Source organism: Polyodon spathula, chromosome 14 (genome assembly GCF_017654505.1).
Source record: "Polyodon spathula isolate WHYD16114869_AA chromosome 14, ASM1765450v1, whole genome shotgun sequence".
Classification (NCBI taxonomy): domain Eukaryota; kingdom Metazoa; phylum Chordata; class Actinopteri; order Acipenseriformes; family Polyodontidae; genus Polyodon; species Polyodon spathula.
This window is the reverse complement of record NC_054547.1, coordinates 33,555,925-33,572,654: the sequence shown is the minus strand read 5'-3', so window position 1 is coordinate 33,572,654 and position 16,730 is coordinate 33,555,925. Positions and strand designations below refer to the sequence as shown.

Sequence of the window (16,730 nt, the reverse complement as noted above, 5' to 3'; positions counted from 1 at the left end):
AAAAAGCACTTTGCGCAGAAAAAAGAATTGCTGACTCTACAATTTCTGAATTAGTGTACGTTATAGTGGATCTAAATCTGGTGAAGCAGAAAAAGTGTTCACCAGCAACATTATGCCATTTGGCAATTCGTTTTTATTTTCATGTAACCTGCCAAACCAAGACTTCCCCCGAAGTGATTGTATTGTGTATAGCGTTGCTGAGCAGATGCTGTACGATGATGATGTGATAACATATCACTTTTGTTTCAGGACCATTCTGTCTGTCCAATCGCAAGGAGGGTCAGCTACAGGGGAGGCTCTCCTCGGTTTTCACACAGAAGCCCTCTTCGAAACCTAAACCTTGCGTTACCTAGTGACAGGACGGCGGAGGTGTAACTCAATCCGTTCGGGACGTTTCCAGATTAACGCAGAAATTCGATTCGTACAACTATTATCAACAATACATTACAACACAATAATATCTGTTGGTCTTTTTGGTTTCTAAAGTTGTGACGAACTCTATTTGTAAAACAATGAAGTTTTAACAACAGGAGAGGGCTGCCGTAAGATACTTGAACAGTAAGACGGTTGCTTGGGGTTGAAAAGTATCTGGTTTTGTTATGAATTTTGGGTTAACTGTAGCCAGTATCTTCTGACAGAAGTTATATGCCAATATGCCGAGTCGCCAAAAGAAAGTAATATTTTGTATAGCTGGCTTGCTGAGTTTTGGTTGTGCTTTGAGTGTAGCGGCTGCTATTGGAACGCAATTTTGGGTAAAAGGAACGATTCTTTGTAAAACTGGAGCTCAGCTCGTCAATGCCACAGGACCAGAACTGGACAAATTTGTTGGAGAGATAAGCTATGGCCTTTTCCACGGCCAGAGAGTTAAACAGTGTGGCCTGGGAGGAAGGCCCTTTCAATTTTCATGTGAGTAACCATAAAGAATATGTATTTTAATCTAAAACATTTTAATATAAAGCATGCTTTGTAGGAAGGCGAAAAAAAACGTTTTGTATTACAGATTAAAGTAAGTAATAATTGTAATGTCTTTTCATTTCTTTTTACAAATATTGTAAAATGAAAAGTTCTGATCAAGCCTAGTCACATGCACATGAATTATTATCTTTACCTTTTTATCGTTTCAGGTACAAACCAGATCAGTTTCTGCGATATATTATTTAAACCAGGTTCCCAGTTCTCACTTCCTCACAGCCCCGCTCAGAATACGTAGCTTTATTTGTAGTATACCGATATATGATTAGTAGGTAAACAATATTGATGGCATTGTAATGGTGGTGATTTGGATATTCATGCATATGTTTTTCTGTCAACAAACACTTATTATTATTTTTTTTCTGTAACCTGTTAAACGAAATACACATTGTATTAGGTGTAAACAGTAGCTCAATTGGTTTTGAATTGCTTTTCTATCAGGCCAGATGTGGTTACACATAGGCTATCCACACCCACACAATGGAATGAGTCCCCTGAGACTGGAGTACCTTGGCATGCATTCATTTATGTCAGTCTAGAAATATATATCATGCTGTGGGTTTAAGGGTTATGCAGTGGTATGACATGACCCCTGGTACAAAATGCAAGTTTACTGAGAACAACATTTCCTTTGGACCTCTATTTAAACAATTCCCTATTTCTTTAGATACAGTACTTTGAAGAAAAAAAAAACTAGCTGTAGCCTGTGCTGACTCAATATACAACTCTTAATTAAACTGGGGCTATTTAACATGCATTCTGTAATCAGTGAAGAGGAAGCCCAGTCACTGTTTGTAATACGCAGTGCATACTATACAGTCCATTCAGATGTTCTAGTAAAATATCCAGTTTGTGCACAGATGTAGAGGAACGGATCGACTTTAAGTTTGAAGGTTGCTTTTAAATGTTTCAAAAGGTAAATTAGCTAGTTAGGACAGGGCATTTGCTGTTCTTTGAATTATCGAAACTATTTATTATTGGATGCAATACTGCTATCAAGTGGCAAATGACCCAGGTGTGAAACCCTACCTAGAGGTAAACAGTGGCAGTAATTAAAAATAGTAATTAGCACTGCTTAGATCATTACAAGAGCCCAAGGTGTTTGCCTCCCTGTGGATCAGTTTTATGAGCATGTGCACCATATGATCCTTTCTGTTTAATTCTACCATAGATGTACATTCATAGAGCATCTGACCTGCGCATGTGCATGAGGTAATGTCATTTTAAAAATACTGGTAACTAAAGTTAAAGGTGTCACTGCAGCTACATTTTTGTCTGATGACCATTTTTATTTTTTTTTTATTTTTTTTTTTTAACACTGAAACGTATACTAGAAGCAAAATCCATTGTCCTGTGAAAAGCCTGCTGCTCTTGTAACCAGAGTCATGTCCCATTAGTCTCAGGATCAATGACTAATTTTCCAAATGTCATTAACATGCGCATTTTATGCCATCTGTGATACCTTCTTAATAGGGCATCGCAAGCCTGACAAGTCACAGCTGTGGACTCAAAGTGACATTTATAGCCTTGCATGTCTCTTTAGCTCTGTAATTATTGATTTACCCACTTGACCATTCATTAAAGCACAACCTTTGAAATGAGATGCTGTAAAAAAAAATATGAATTAACACTACAGACATCCTTATAATATTTTAAACTCCTCTTAAGCATTTAATTTGATACATATGTATCAACCAGACAGTTGTTACAAAACAACAGCCAGAAGATATGGGGGTGGAAGCAGTTATATCCGGAATGCTTTGAATTTCTCTTCCTTGGGCTTTCTCTTTATACTGTCAGTAGATTAAGTCAGTGGCACAAGCAGTACAGCTTTGTAATATTGTGCTTTTATTTCAGTTTTCCCTGATCTGTTGGAGGCAATTCCTGCCAGCATACATGTCAGCGTCATTCTATTCTCTGCAGCAGTGATCATATTTTCATTAGTAGCTGCAGCACTTTTCATGTATAATGCTTTTGGGACTCCGTATGAGACTCTTCATGGACCATTAGGCCTGTACCTTTGGAACTTCATTTCATGTGAGTATTTGCAGTTCGAAAAAACTATGTAATAAACATGTATTTACCCATGCTAGAACAGCACTATATACATCTAGAGAGAGATTTAGAAGCTAATTCCTTGTGTTTTGTTTGTGTCAGGTTCTTGCGGTTGCCTGGTGATGATGCTGTTCGCTTCAGAAGTCAAACTCCATCGGCTTTCTGAGAAAATTGCAAACTACAAAGAAGGGAATTTTGTCTATAAAACTCACAGCGAAGAATTTGACAGATCGTTTTGGATTATTTTATTTTGCTTCACAGTGCATTTCCTTAACATACTCCTTATCCGGATAGCCGGGATCCAGTTTCCTTTTCAGGAGTCGAAAGAGTCAGACACCAGCACTGGTGCAGCAGATCTGATGTATTGACAGAGGTGAGCCTGCAGTACTGTGACAATTACTTACCAGGCATCAATGGACATGTTCTAGCGTCATTGTTTCTATAGTATCTGTAAATGAATTGAAGGCCTCCTTGAGATAATAGTTGTATACTGTATACTACACTTGCTTAAAACTAAAGTTGCTTTTAAAAAAAAAAAAAGTTATAGTAATTTGAATGCAATTATGAGTGAATTTACCATACAATTATGATAAATCTGTTTTATTAGTTTGCTATAGGATTGCTCAAGACAAAAAGAGATTTTACACTGTATGTTAGAAGTTTTTTTTTTAATCATTAAAGCAAGTGGTCAATTACAACATTTGACCACCAGGTGACGCTATGTGCTATTTGTATAAATATATTGATGTTTTGTTTTTTGTTTTTTAATGATAAGGCTGCCTTTAGCTAGTATATTTTTTAGCTATGAAGAATGTAATATATTCCCCAAATATCTCATTATGTTTTATTATTTACAGCTCTATATAACTTGAAATCTGTGTTAGCTTTAGCTTTCTTTAGAGCTGTGCAGTAATTTGATTGGAGATATTGGTATTGTTCAGTTGGAGTGGCAGAAACCTTGTGCAAAATGTGCCAATTTGTATGGGTAGAATAATGTTTTTTTGTAAGTTAAAGAAATAAAAAGTAAATGACTGGTAAGGATATAGCAACGCTGCAATAAATATTGTATTATGTGATTCATAATGTATGATCTAACATATTAAGGAGGGATTAGATTAATATAACATGTTGTTAAGAATGTTAATAAGAAAAGGCTGTATCATTAAATTTACTTATGTTTTTAGTTACAAAATAAGACCCAGTGGACCATTTCAGTCTGACTGATGTTGAAATAAATGCAACTTAATAAAAAAAAAAAATTAAAAAGAGTGTATGTTTTGTGTTGTAAATTTCAGAAAGTCAGTAGTTGCCAGCAGCACACAGCTTGTCAGTGATCCCCTCTAATGATTCCTATATGAAAGGAGAGGTATTCAGTTTGCACTGCAGTTTTAATGCAGCCAGGCTTTCTCCAAATAGGTATTGGCAATGAGGCAGGTAATAAAAATTGATCACTATTAATTATGCATGACACTCATTCAGAGATGTTACCTGTATCCTTTAAATTAAGTGATTTACTTTACCCTTCTTCAAAACCACATTGACCGAATGAAAATCTGCATAGCATGGAGTCATCTACCAGGAGCAGTGGGGAGCTTTACAGTGCTGTACGTTGACTTTTCAAAGAGAATATGATGTTGGACTGTGATGAAATCCTGAACTGAACAACAGGAGGGGCAGTGGAAAGGGTGCTGAAGCTAATTAAGGGAAGGGAAAATGGATATTAAGAAATACATTGCCCATACAAGCCCATCCACAATCACACAAACTTTGCAGGGTTTTTTTATTTTTTTATTTTTATTTATTTATTTATTTTTTTACAAAAAAGTCAGTTACTAATGTTCTGCATTTCTGCTGTGGAGGATTACGCTTATGACAACAAAATAGTATTAAATAATAAATATATTTTAAATGCCCAAGTGGGGGTGGTGCTTTTGTGTTTTCAAAAAAACACAAAAATTTTTTCTATTGTACATAGCATCCATCGCAGGTGGTCTACAGTCGATTTATATATATATATATATATATATATATATATATATATATATATATATATATATATATGCTAAAGGCAAGCACAAACATCAAAAGTTTGTATTTCTGTATGCGACACCAAGTTACATTAATATGCAGTACCCAGTGTCTGGTTTATTTAGTTTAATCTACAACAACAACACAAAATGATTTCTAGAACTACACTGCTAAATGGTTTGTGCTCCTTCAATTTTAGAATTACTGACAGTGAGTGACTGTTTATGTCCTTTCACATAATCAGTTGAGGTCCAATTTCATGATAATAAGCAAAGCTGATTATAAACAGAAGTAATATTAAACATCTTTGATTGAATATGTAGTAGGGTAGTCAATCTCCTTATAAGATGTACCATAGTAATTTGTTGGCCCATTAATATGTCGTGCTGTACAGTACAGAAACCTTTAAACACTTTTTTGCTCTACGTAAAAGCCCAGCCCATTTCAACAGGAATAAAAAGAATTTTGTTCGAACACTTCGCAAATAAACTGCATGTAGGAATAGTAACCTCTTCTGAAGCCTTTTCAAATGACCCTTCAAATCCGAGTGATGTGCGACACTCGCTGAACTGTATGTGGATCCTCTCTTCTGAAGCATGAAACGGTAAGCACCAACACGTAGAGAGCCCGGAAAAGTGCACTGATATTTAATAACAGGAAGTGAATAAGCTGTTACTGGTAATTGGAATTAACATTATGAGATTATCAACAACTTGATAGTTAAAATAAAAAGATGCATAACAAATAGCATGTGTAGACTTGGTTTTAGGAATGATGATGCACTTTTATGTATTGTACCTATATATATATATATATATATATATATATATATATATATATATAGATATATATCTATATATATAAATATATAATCACTTTTTTTTTAAAAACGTGAATTTTGTTTTAGCGTAAAACAATTTATTTTAGGAATTTATTTCCTTACTTTAGGAATGAAAATGCACTTTTATGTATTGTACCTATTATATTTATAATATATATCGTGATATATATATATATATATATATATATATATATATATATATATATATATGTTTTATATATATATGTTTGTTTTATATTACAAAATATATATATAATATATATATATATATATATGATATATATATATATTAAATATATATATATTATATATATAATTATTTTAAAATTTGTAACATGTGAAGACGTATTTTAGCGTAAAACAATTTATTGTAAAATGTGAAATTGAAAATGTATAGTATTTCTTCAAGGATTTATTTTTTGGTCTTACATATCTTCACTGACTTGCCCTAATAAAAGTTGACAGTGGTGTACCAACGTAGAAGCACAGCATGGTGAAGTAAAGCATAGGAAAGGCATAGAAAATGATAGTGGTAACATGGAAACAGCATAGGACACTGCAGTGGTAAACTTGTATGAGTATGATTATACAATCTAGACATACCTGGTGAATAATCTATACAGTGCGGTCAATTATTGTCATTTGGTAGCCAATTACATACATGATGTGTAAAAACTGGCAAGTTCCAATCTGTAAGACCAGGATAAAAGGAAACTTGCAAGGCACTGCAAGCTGACCACGACTGCAGAGACACCATTATGTTTCAGTAGCTTAGTTACCAGCAAGCGCACAGTGTTCGTCTTGTAAGACATGTATTCAGTTTCACTTCTAAGGTTTTGTTTCATATACTCAATGAGAGAGATTTGCCCTATTCCTTTATTTACTTTCTAATAGCAAGACAAATTGGTTTACACCTGCATCTGTAGCAATGCGGAGAAGGGGGCTTTATGAGACCCGTTCTGTCAGTTAGATTTGTCAGATTCTTTCTGTGGGACTTGAATTCATGTGCCAGTAACCATTGCAACGTTCTACAGGAGCAAAATCATGGCTTGTTAGTCACGCTCCAAGTTACCTTACATCTCTGTTAGACATGTAACTCTATCTATGCGCTAAGATCAAATGAGCTCCCTAGTTCTAAAATCCCCAAATTGAGATCTCATATGGGCCAGCTCATCTTTTGGAATCATTCTTTGTTTAAACATAAAAACAGCCTCTTCAAAATTTCTGTTAGATCACTCATAAATATGGATTTTAACTCTGACCAGTGTTGCAAATCCTTTAAATACTGGCTATTACCAAGATCATGGACATGGGAATTGTTGACTTGTTGTATGCTTTTATTGTGTATTATTGTTTTTGTCCTATTTGAATTATCTGTCTCTTTTTTGTCATTGATTTTATAGTGTTGTTATTTCTTGCTCCTTCTCTAACCCCTTGTAAATGAGATGTATATCTCAATGGTTCTATCTTGGTTAAATAAGTACATTTGAAATTATAATCTACACTGTCATTTTGGATTTACTTAATTTTCCTTATTTAAAATCATTTCAATCACTGCTTTACTGTACCAATTTGCAAGACAGGAATTAATGCAGGTTATTGGAATTGAAAAACATAGAAACTCATACTGTACATTTGGCAGCACATGCTGAAGCACTCGTTTATAATGACTGTGGAAAATGATATTCTTGTGATTTGCAGTCATACCTTTTGACTGAACAGTTCCTGGAAAGATAATTAGCGCACACAGCACTGTTTGTGATGTGTGTGTTTTCATTGTAATGCACTGCACACAGCTGAGGACAGTACCAGGAACATGTTGCTATCCGTAACAATGCTGTATACCTCTCATACCAACCATTCAGCTGTGCGGTGCAATAAACATTCTGTCTCTAGGTAACAAGAGAAGCTGTTCAACACTAACTTGCAAGGCCAAGTTCAAGGGAGCTGTTTGTTTCATTTAATAATTTAGCATATTAAGCAATGCATGCTGTTGCATTCTTACTTAATTATTTTAACATTCTATACTATACAGTATGGATGCTGTATCTTCCTTTTGCAAGTCAGTTTCAGCCAAGATTAACTTTGATAGAAGCTGAACAGGAGGCAAATACCTTCTTTTCAAAGAGGACCACTGTTTACAAAGAAATGGTAAGGACTATACAGCCAGCATATCAATCCATAATAGCCCATAAAGTACAGTATCTTTAGATATGTTACTACTAGCAATCAATCAAGATTAGAAATCAGCTCTTTTTAAGCTCCTGCTAATAAAAAAAAAACCTGCTAACACCAGCGTTTCAAGACTAGACATCCCATAATGCTTTTTGCTTTCTATTTTTAATATCTCCCATGATAATATTATAGCAGTTCGCTTTATGATACTGCAATTATTTGCATGAATGTATAAGGTCTAATTTGCATAGTTCATGACTGTAACACAACAGCACAACCTTCAGGGAATATACAGTTGCAATAGAGCTTTGTGACTTGACCTTTACCACTTTTTCAATTCTATTTTTAATGCAATATGTATTTACAGCTGGTGCCAGTTGCATAGTAGCACAAGAGTGTGGCCAGTGGTGTCATGCCTTTTCCTTTTTTTTCTTCCACCTGAGGTAAAAACATTTCTTTTTTATTCCCTGAACAGGTTTATTTTAAGCTGTTATGCCTTGAAATGAGAAGGAACTTCTGGTTAATTTATAAGCTCATTATCATAGATGTTTCACTCCAGTTTCCATTGTAGACTCTTATTGTTTTACTCATGGACACAAACATATACAGTATTTCACTTGCTAATGAAACATTCATCACCTGCTAGAATGACTGGCCTTTAGAACTCAGAGCTGTCAATTTGTGATTGATGGTTCCACCGATCAACTACAAGCTATTGCAAGCTGGCTTGGTTGTCTGAATGATTATTTTTCATAGTAAATGGTAGGCTGCTAGTGTCTTTGCCAGACCTGGATGTAAATGTTAACACTGCCGGCCTCTGATTTGTACCTCTTGCAGATGGAGCGTGATATTAAATTCAACAGTGAGGAATTGGATGAGATTGCAAGCAAAAGAGCGGAACTGGATAAATGGAGGGAAATCTTTAGCTCTCAGGGGTAAGACTTTCGTATTCTTTCTTTCTTTTTTTTTTCTAAACAAATAGCACATCACATTTAAGGGAAGTAAACCTATACATTTAATGTAATCCAAAGCAACACTAAAATGTATGTGACTAATAAATTATTGGTTGCGTATATTGATTACAACATTATTTATTATTATTTATATTTTTGTATCTGGATAATTGTGACAACTCACACCCCACCCACCCACACAGCTAATTCTGCATTTTCTGGATATTTCATTTAATTTGACATTTTTGTGTCTTGATTTTTAGGTTGGAATTAAATGATGCTTCAATTAAGGTAAGTTTCCCTACAACTGTGCATTCCGCTGTAGGAAACCTTGCTTGTGTGCCACCATTAATTGTGAAAGATATGTTGCTTCCAAAGTGTTTCCAAAACACCAGCTGTATTTTTACACACAGAAAAACATTTGGGTTTAAAAGTGAAAAAGGACAAGTAAGCTCTAATTAGGCATAGAAAATGGGATTTTAAAAACTTAAGTACTACACCATTTAAATCACCATAGCAATGAGTTGGATTTTGAGATGACACTACAAGAAGTAATGGAATTAGAAGAAGTATTTTCTTATACTCTGACTTCCTTTGAAATACAGTATCACTTCAAAGGTATTCATTACTCATTGTAGTCCCATGGGCTACCTTGTTTTCCTCACCACAAAACCCCCTCTTCCGTTAATAGCCCTTGACTCAGGTGTGCTCGCTGGATATAAGAGCTCTTCCTGCCATGCTATAGGCCAGAAGGGGAGAGAAAGGCAGTAAGCCCTTTTCATTCTCCTGCATACTTTTTTCATAAGCCCTCCTAACCTCCTCCTGCGAGAACTCCTTTCATCTCCTTCACACATCATGGAGACAAATCAGGAAGTGTTGCAAACAATGAAGAAGCTGGAGCCCTCAAAGCTCAGCTACATCGAGATATTGCAGGAAGAGGTTAAGAAAAGCCAAGATGTGAGTATCTTCTGCATGTTGACACATCGCTTTACCACAGTTATCGTCCTCGTTTGAGCTGTGAAAGTTGCAGGCATTCAATCCCGTTTTTGAACGAAAGGCTTCACGCACTGTCAGGGACCTAGAAATGTCGCCAAAGAAAAAATATAGTAGTTAACTGCAAAACATACTTCAAAATGAATGTCATTTTTCATAGGGAGATTTTAATACTGTATACTTTTTTTTTAATTGATTTTGTAGAATTTGAAAAGAAATGCAACATTTAAAACCTGCCATTTTGATTCCTTCTAAACAGAAACAGAAACAGAAACACCAAGAAAGCCGGAAGTCAGAGGATGAGAGTGAAGATGGAGCTGGAGCGACTTCTAGCACCAAGTCTCATGGACAAGTTGCTGACTTTAATGTCCTATATTGTATTCCCAAACCCGTTACCATCTCTTCTAGTTTGGGCGGCATTCCTATCACAGTGGATATGGCAGGGGTAAGTCTACCTTATCTCTTTGACACAAGCTGTAACTCTACCCAACTTTACCAACAAGACAAAGAGCCCTATCTGATACTACATGAAGCATAGAGTATCACTGATCTGGAGGCTGCAGCGCGTGCTGTTGGAACAATAATGAAGTAGAGGAAATGTCATTTATTCATGAGGCTCTTAAGAGCTTTGCCTATAACTCAAGCCAAACAACTCAGATGGCAACAGTGTTTGATCCGGTGTACATAAAGGACAATGGTGCTTTAATCGTTAACTAGTTTAATCACTACATGCATGAGTATTCATCAGAATGTTTTTCAATTCTTGTTTTACAAGTCTGGGTGTAACCATGCACTGGTACAATTGGGGGACTGTCCACTAGATGCAATTCAGTTCATATGTTATGCAAATGGAATCCTTGGTGTGTAATCTACAATATGTAAAAGTGGCATCTCCCTGTTCCAAGTCAGATTCAATCATAATGGACAAGTCAAGGCTTTGATATGTTTAGTTATTAGTGCTTTAAGTAATGATGTAATGTGATGAATGTTTATCTCCAGAACCTTAGAAAGATTTTGTTTGGGAACACCTTCCACATCTTCAACTACGAATGGAAGAAATCCTACTTCAAGTTCCGGGAGCCTTTCTCTGACTTGTCGTACGCCCTGAAAGCAGAAAGGGTGGGTATTTCTTACATGCGAACAAGTTAACTTGAGCTAACCTTGTCATTGATTTACCACTGAGTTGTCCAATCTTTTTGGCTGAAAGAGCCATATCAATGATCAAGGACTAGAGCCATAGAAATCAGAGAAAAAAGACTAGACTACACAGCAATGTGGTACTTTTTATCCTATACATGTAACATGTTTAAACACTTGCACACACAACACCTGTAAAACTCAACTCTTCCCTTCTGGACAATACAGCACTCTGCCTTTAATACAGTTTAACTTGCACTTATCTGCTCCTTATTTTACTGTATTTAATCCTGCACTTAACCCAATGTCTAACCCTGATGTAACTGTCATGTAACTGGCAACACTGTTATCTGCTCTTGAACTGCCCTGATATCAAATCATACTGTGTTTTGTATTTGCTCTTATTAGGACTGAAGTCACTGTATTTTGTGTCTTGCTCTTAATTGTACTGTAATTCTTGATATGTATTTTTTGTATACAACTGTAAGTCGAACTTGGTAAGGGCATCTGCTAAGAAATAAATAAATAACAACAAAAACAATAATAATAATAATAATAATAATAATAATAATAATAATAATAATAATAATAATAATAATGAAGCTCAAGAGCCATTCATTGAACAAACCTGATTTATCATAGCAATCAGCGTACAGTTATTAATACTCAATGAGCACACAATGTCATTGTAATACTACCAGGACAAGCAAGGGTAGTTAGAAGCACAATCAAGGAATGCAAACTTTCAATAACCAGCAATTGCCATTCACTGTTTTCATCTTAGAACAAACTGGATATTCTACAAACACATTGATTATGATACACATTGAAACTGTGTATGCAAACCGCTTTAGAATAAATATAAATAGTAACCGTCACTTCCAAAGCAGTTTAGACTGAGACTCCTGTAGCCAGAGGAACCCACATACTACATAACAATTTATTCTAGTACCAAAGCTTAGCATCAGTTGTTAGTGAAGATTTGATCTATATACTGGTGCTGTGTGCTTGTGTTTAAGGGAGGATCCAGTGCAATCCAGATGGCTGTGCAGGCAAACATTATCAGATACCTGCTCTTCACAGGAAGCAACGAAACAGGAACAGTCTGCTTACAAGAGTAAGATTTATCTAAGCTTTCCAACACAACTCACACACAATCCAGAATTACTGAAATTACAATTACAATAACTTTGTAGGATTTATATTATAGCACAGAGTCACTCTTGTGTTTTTATTTTGCTTTTTTATTTTATTTTTTTTAAGTTTGTATGACGTCAGTCAGAAAAAACAGGAAGAGGCCCTGGCAGCCGCCCTGACCGATATTCTGTGGTCAGCAGGCGACTTACAGAGTGGGTCAGTCTGCCTTGTGTCCACAGACTCCTACTTTACACCAAGCACTGAGTACAAAGTGGACAACTTCACAGAAAGGGTAAGCATGAGCCAGCTTTAACCCACATCCTTCCTACATAAAACAAGAGAGAGGACACCAACTTCACACAAAGATCAACAGTGCTGTTTCAGTGTGCAGTCTTGTTTTTTTTCTATAAACTAAATTTCAGATTGAGGTTTTGTTAAGACATACGTTTATGTATTCCAAAATAATATGTATATATACAGTACCAAAGATTTTAATATTTTCTAATGACCTAAATCAAATATTTCTATGACTGTTTTCCTCAGGTTCAGCTGTTTAAATTCATTGAAAAAGAAATCATGCAGAAATTCATCTACGAACATATACAATGTGTAAGTAATGTGTTATCTGAACTGAACCCATAATTATTTATTTTAATATATTCATATATATTTGTATGTGCATGTGTGTATATGTATATAGATAGATAGATAGATAGATAGATAGATAGATAGATAGATAGATAGATAGATAGATAGATAGATAGATAAAGTTTTTGAATGCATAGTAATTGTTTGGAATAATTTTATTGTTGCATTGTTGTTTTATTGAGCATGGTATAGTTAGATCTCTCTTTGTATTAGTGCTACACTATTGAGATGTGCCAGTGCTGACCCTGCGGGTACAAAGTGAATAAACTAATAAATTAAAATATAAAATATATTATATCACTTGGCTGATCAAATTATTATTATTATTATTATTATTATTATTATTATTATTATTATTATTATTATTATTATTATTATTATTATTATTATTTTAATCTTTCAAACAGTTTAAAGAAGAAGGAAGCCATGGAGTGATTCTGTTCCTGTACAGTTTGATTTTCTCGAGGACTATTGACAGGTACGCAGTCGTGTTACAGTCTGCTTAGTCGCAACGGGAAACATAGTGTTCAATTTGAAAAAAAAATAAGATGTTCAGTGAGTGTACAAGTTTAATACATTCTGATTATGGAATTTTGCAAGTTTTTAATAAATTATTCAGCCTGCGTTTAATAGAGAAGACACGATGCTCAAAGGTAGTTTTGTGAGACCCAGATGATCAGTGATTCAGTACCCCAAGGCTTGATAAACAAATTACATTCATGATATCGGACTGCACACAACTACTAACAGGGTGGGCAGCGATTTTACATTTTGATCTCTTTCCTCAAAGGCTAAGAGAAGACCTTGACTCCACTACACCCCACCTCTTGCATTCAAGTCTGGGGAATTTTGTTTGTCGGCAGGTGGGTCCCGCAATCACTGTTTCTAAGTGGTGCATGTCTTGTTTGTCTAGAATGAAACACAGTTCCTACACAATGCATGTGGTTTCTTCTGATGTCTGGCACACTACTTTTTTTTCTGTTTCAGGCTCTGTTGAACCTGATGTTGACAGGCAGAGCCAGTCCCAATGTCTTCAATGGCAATATTCAATATGATGACCAAGGCAGTCCACTGCCACTCCCGCTGCACGGAGTCCTCATCCGCAGTGATGTGGGGTACTTACACTGGAACCGAGAGGTGCTGCAACATGGCAAGCTCCCAATGGTAACACTGGGAGTCAATCTGCACTCTGTCTGCAACACTGGAAAATGTTCTCCCATTCTAGGAGTTAGGGGTAGGGTTTGAGTTAGTTAAGCATAGGAGCACTTAGGTCCTGGGGGCTTTCTTGGTAGTTTTATAACATTTTATAACTGATGCCATCAACAGTTTAAATTGAGCCCTTTGCATAAATATGTTACCTTTAAGAAAGAGTGTAGAAAAGGGTGTATAATCAAGTTACAGAGTGCCATTTATTTAATGACCTGATTGAATTATTACCAAGTACTTGTGTTACTAGAACAGTGGCAAACAAAGGCAATGCAGTACAATATGCTTTTGGTTTTCCAGCAGAGGGTAATAGGTTGGAAGAAAGAAATACCTAAGTCAGCATGCAATGATTATGCAGGTGTCTAAGGAAGTTTGCTATAAATGCCATTGCTAAGCTAGCACACAATGCAACCAATTTAATTTTGAAAAGCATTATGCTGCTCACATAGGCTGCAGCAGAGTAACCCAGCCATACCTGTGATTTCAACTGGCATTATACAATATCAGGTTGCATGCACTATATTATTCAAGCATTCTTTTTAATCACAGCCTTATTTCTTGTCACCTTGTTCTTAACCTCATTGTACTGATTCATTTTGATTCTCTTTGTTTTCTTGTTTTTTGGTTTTTATTTTTCAAATAGACTGGAATATTTTAGCCTGTGAGCTCAATAATTCAGTAGTATATTACTGGAGGATCATCCTCTGTGGTATTGACTGCTGTAACTATAGCTACAACAGCTTTAATATTCATGAAGTCAGCAATATTTTCTTGTGCATGCAGGAGCAATAACATCTAGGAGTGTTCATTCTTTTCCACATTTCTGCTGTGGAAAATGAGATCCAACAGTATACAATACATATGCATACCTAACATGGCATCAAACCTAATACTGAAAGAAATAAAAAATAAAAACCTATTCTTAATTCTGTAATCTGCCATGCTTGCATCATGCTCTTTAAAGATCTATTGAGGGGTTAGCTCTGTCATGTGTAAATGCAAGATTAACTATTTACAGCATATGTTACAGTGCGAGAAAAGGGTAAAATTTTGTGATTCTGTCCCAAAATTGCTTTATCACATACTGTAGAAGTTCAATGTTTTGTGAATTATTGTGTCCATTGCACAGAGCAGCTTGTGCCAGCTGGAAGAAGTAAGAAAAATAATATATATTTTAGTTTTTACCCAAATGTCTTTTTATTACATCTTTGCTATAGGTGGGAAGCATGCTGAAAACCCCTAAACTGCCAATCTGGCTGTGCAACATCAATGGAACCTATAGCGTGCTGTTCAGTATAAACAGCTCACTCCTGTCCGACTGGAAAATGGAACACCTGTTCGACCTGTACTTGTACAACGGACAGCCAGCACAGAACCACACGGTTATTCTTACCATAGGTAGGTCTCTCACAATAAATGTGTTATTATGCAATTTAATTATCGCAGATTGCAGACGTAGCAAGAGTAGACAACCGGGGTGCAAAGTATATTTTGTAACTGTATTTATTCATCACACTCTTTTCACACAACGTGTATATGGTATTGAAAATAGTGCATGAACTGATTGGCAGTCACGTGTTTTCATCGAGTATTCATTGCCCATTATTCAGGAAGTGGGAATAGATGGTGTCTGCAGACAGGTAGCAGTTAACAAAGGGAAGGGTTTAATGTCTTTCTACGTAGTTTGATTGAAAAGCTGCACAGAACAGGTAAAGTCATGAAGTGGAATTTTCTATTTTGATTGAACCCAGCTCTAAGCCTGTGCTGTTTTTCCCTTAGACACTCACTCTCATCACTGGGAAGAGGGGCATGATAAAGGCGACGGAGATCTGGAGAAACGGTTCCCTTCTGTGGAGATGACAATAAGGACTAAATGGGAAGGAGCAGCCATTGACTGGAATGGAACGGTTCCGTTTTTCTAAATAAAGGGACACCTTTTACACTGTGGCCTCAGCGCTTGCTTCGTATTTGAAGTTTCTGTTTCAGTTCATCAATAGTTTGAGTTTGCATTGTTGTGATGAAAAAAAGGATCACTCATTCTCCAAATTCTTTTCATGAGAAAACCCGCTGTGTACTTGCAATTCACTTGCTGCTCACTTTCAACGCTGATTCAGTCATGTAATTAAGTGAAAGCGATTACATTTATTATATGTATACTAATTTATTCAAGGCAAGATGCGTTAAAGCATAATTCTATATCTTCCTATTTATAAGTAGGCACATCAGATCATAATTAATTCCAGACTTGCTTATACTGGTTTACACTACTTTTCTAAATGTATGCATATATACTGTGAATTGCATATGATGGAATAAACTTAAACTCTATTACTCTTTATTTGGGGTCTTGTACCAGGGTTTGTTGATTGCATACTTTTTCAGATGGGAATATTCTGCTGATCATATATGTTGCAGCATGTTGTCTCCAAAAGTATACCAATGAAAATGCAATACGTGTACAGGGAAACATGGGGTGTACCAGGCATTCTGTTTCAACATCAGGTCTGCATTGATCATTTATTGCATATGACTTTCTGTGTAATTTTGTTTTTAGCTCTGCAGGATTGCCATACCTTGAGAACATT

General features: G+C 35.6%; 2 protein-coding genes across 4 annotated transcripts; both read left to right on the top strand.

Moving 5' to 3' along the window:
* The first annotated feature begins 375 nt into the window (after positions 1–375).
* On the top strand, positions 376–4,253 carry clrn1 (clarin 1). Its single transcript, XM_041270561.1, has 3 exons — positions 376–906; positions 2,830–3,009; positions 3,130–4,253. The coding sequence occupies exons 1-3, from the start codon at positions 654–656 to the stop codon at positions 3,393–3,395; spliced, it is 699 nt and encodes a 232-aa protein (XP_041126495.1). The 5' UTR covers positions 376–653; the 3' UTR covers positions 3,396–4,253.
* Positions 4,254–7,947: 3,694 nt separating this feature from the next.
* Positions 7,948–16,607, top strand: LOC121327228 (inactive ubiquitin carboxyl-terminal hydrolase MINDY-4B-like). 3 transcript variants are annotated; one of them, XM_041271117.1, is made up of 13 exons: positions 7,948–8,047; positions 8,909–9,006; positions 9,288–9,315; positions 10,277–10,462; positions 11,017–11,136; positions 12,174–12,271; positions 12,418–12,583; positions 12,835–12,900; positions 13,347–13,417; positions 13,730–13,802; positions 13,927–14,103; positions 15,363–15,543; positions 15,925–16,607. In XM_041271117.1, exons 1-13 carry the CDS (start codon positions 8,045–8,047, stop codon positions 16,065–16,067), a joined length of 1,410 nt encoding a protein of 469 aa, XP_041127051.1. In that variant the 5' UTR covers positions 7,948–8,044; the 3' UTR covers positions 16,068–16,607. The 3 variants fall into 3 exon arrangements, with proteins under 3 accessions (XP_041127051.1, XP_041127049.1, XP_041127048.1); XM_041271115.1 differs by lacking the exon at positions 7,948–8,047 and having other exon boundaries at positions 8,778–9,006; positions 13,927–14,076; XM_041271114.1 differs by lacking the exon at positions 7,948–8,047 and having other exon boundaries at positions 8,778–9,006.
* Positions 16,608–16,730: the final 123 nt, after the last annotated feature.